This window comes from Salvelinus sp. IW2-2015, unplaced genomic scaffold, assembly GCF_002910315.2.
Source record: "Salvelinus sp. IW2-2015 unplaced genomic scaffold, ASM291031v2 Un_scaffold7263, whole genome shotgun sequence".
Classification (NCBI taxonomy): domain Eukaryota; kingdom Metazoa; phylum Chordata; class Actinopteri; order Salmoniformes; family Salmonidae; genus Salvelinus; species Salvelinus sp. IW2-2015.
The window spans coordinates 19572-21629 of record NW_019948523.1 but is presented as its reverse complement, the minus strand read 5'-3'; the positions used below and the strand labels follow the sequence as shown (position 1 = coordinate 21629).

General features: G+C 37.1%; 1 protein-coding gene across 2 annotated transcripts in view; it reads left to right on the top strand.

The window, feature by feature from the left end:
* Positions 1–1406: 1406 nt before the first annotated feature.
* Positions 1407–2058, top strand: part of LOC112079221 (zinc finger protein 391-like) — a 4385-nt gene continuing 3733 nt past the window's right edge. Inside the window, exon 1 of one of the 2 annotated variants that reach the window (XM_024145229.2) lies at positions 1407–1978. In XM_024145229.2, coding sequence (XP_024000997.2) covers positions 1669–1978 — 310 coding nt within the window. In that variant the 5' untranslated portion in view covers positions 1407–1668. Of the gene's footprint in view, positions 1988–2058 lie in introns of both variants that reach the window. The other variant, XM_070442257.1, reaches the window with a different exon arrangement.

Here is a 2058-nt window from a genome sequence, read left to right as displayed (position 1 = left end):
AGATTGGAAGGAGGAGGTTGATCATCAGGAGTTCAGATGTAGTGGAGGAGGTTGATTCATTCAGGAGTACGATGTGAAGGAGGAGTTTGATCATCAGGATCAATTGTCGAAGGAGGAAGGCTTTGGATCATCAGGAGGTCCTGGTCGTGAAAGGAGGAGGTTTGATCATTCCAGTGAATCCTCCTAGGATTGTGGCTGGGCTGCGTTTACACTTCCAGCCTTGTCATATATTTGAAATCATTGAATGTTCATATTTAAACCTACTGTTATATATGTCCTTCTGTTTCATGAAGTGATGTCAACTAAGTCTTGCCCCTATATATACAATGCATTCGGGAAAGCTCTTCAAGACCACCTTCAACTTTTTCCACATTTTGTTTCGCTTACATCTATCTCAATTAATAATTGGATGAAGTAATTTTTTTCCTCCCTCATCAAGCATTACACACAATTACCCAATTAATGATATTGACAATACCCGATAATGACATGACCAATACCCCATAATGACAAAGCAAAACAGGTATTTTATAAATGATAAATGAAAAAAATTGGATTTTCTTTTCAAACAACAAGGACATTTCTAAGTGACCCCAAAACATTTTTGAATGGTGTGTAAATAACTGATGATTCAAATGTAGCATTAACCGTGATTTTTACATTCATAGTATTGTAGTCAGCAGTATAGACTAGTCTGTTCATTAATACATCTTATATGAAAAACAAAAAAAAAAAAAAAAATTGGGTAAATTTGTTTACACCATGTTGTAGGAGCAGTATAGACCTAGTCTGTTCATTATATACATCTACATGATGTATTGTTACACCATGTAGGAGCAGTATGGACCTAGTCTGTTCATTATATACATCTACATGATGTATTGTTACACCATGTAGGAGCAGTGGCCATTGAAAATGTTGATTTTGTGCCCAATTAACCGCTTCTTCGTGGATGTTGATGTGTCTTGCTGGAAGATCCACTTATGACCACGTTTCAGCCCCCTAGCAGAGAGGTGACCAGGTTTTGGGCTAAAATATCCTTGTAGTGGGTAAAGTTTAATTATTTATTTTCTACATAAATATTTGCTCATCTTTATCAAGGGTATCAATAAATAGGTGATAATTTTGATATCTAGTTATTTGACTGAATCAGAAATATAGATGTGGAGTTGATGTAGAGTTTGTTTTAAATTCTCATAAAAAATCTGAACTAATCAAACAACACTTGTTGCTCTTTGTACGTGTTGATATACTATTCTAATTTAATGGAGAGGAAAAAAACGTTTCCCTAAACTGCTTTATAATATTATAATTCAATGAAGAAGAAAAAAAGGTTTCCCTCCTCAACTGCGTTTCCTCCCTCCAGACAGCAGATGGCGATATGTGTCTTTCAGGCGATGTTTCCAGTGTGACGTATAATCTAGTGGACGGAACGCTTCTTCAACAACTGCAGCCACCTCGGTAGCTCGCTAGCCAACAAAGTCGGAACATTACATATATTTAGACATTTTCGTGGTTTATTTGACGCTATGATTTAAACATACTTATGTGTAAACAACTAGCTACCCCATTTAATTATATATTTACATTGTTTGTCAGCTAGCTGGTTTGCTAAGTTAGCTTAGAACTAGGCTAGTCGCTAATGCTAGCAAGCTAACATCCCCGACCATGAGTTCACTAAGCTACTCTCCTCCTGATAAAGAAGAGGTCTGCTGGACGGAGAAAGAAGCTTTCGTGAAAGAGGAGGAGGAAGAGAAGGCTGTTACAATACAAATACAAGTAGAAGGTGAGACTGTTACCGTGAAAGAAGAGGAAGACGTTTCAGTTAAAGAAGAGGAGGAAGATTCCGTTTTTGGAGTGGAGGAGGTTACTGTGAAAGAAGATGAAGACGTTTTTGGAATGAAGGAAGAAGAGGGGGAGATTACTGTCACATTAGAGGAGGATGAAGAAGAGAAGACTGGAGAACTGATTAACACCAGTGAGTACAGTGAGTACTATCTTATAAAACAGGGACATTGATCTGATTAACACCAGTAAATACAGTGAGTACTATCTTAT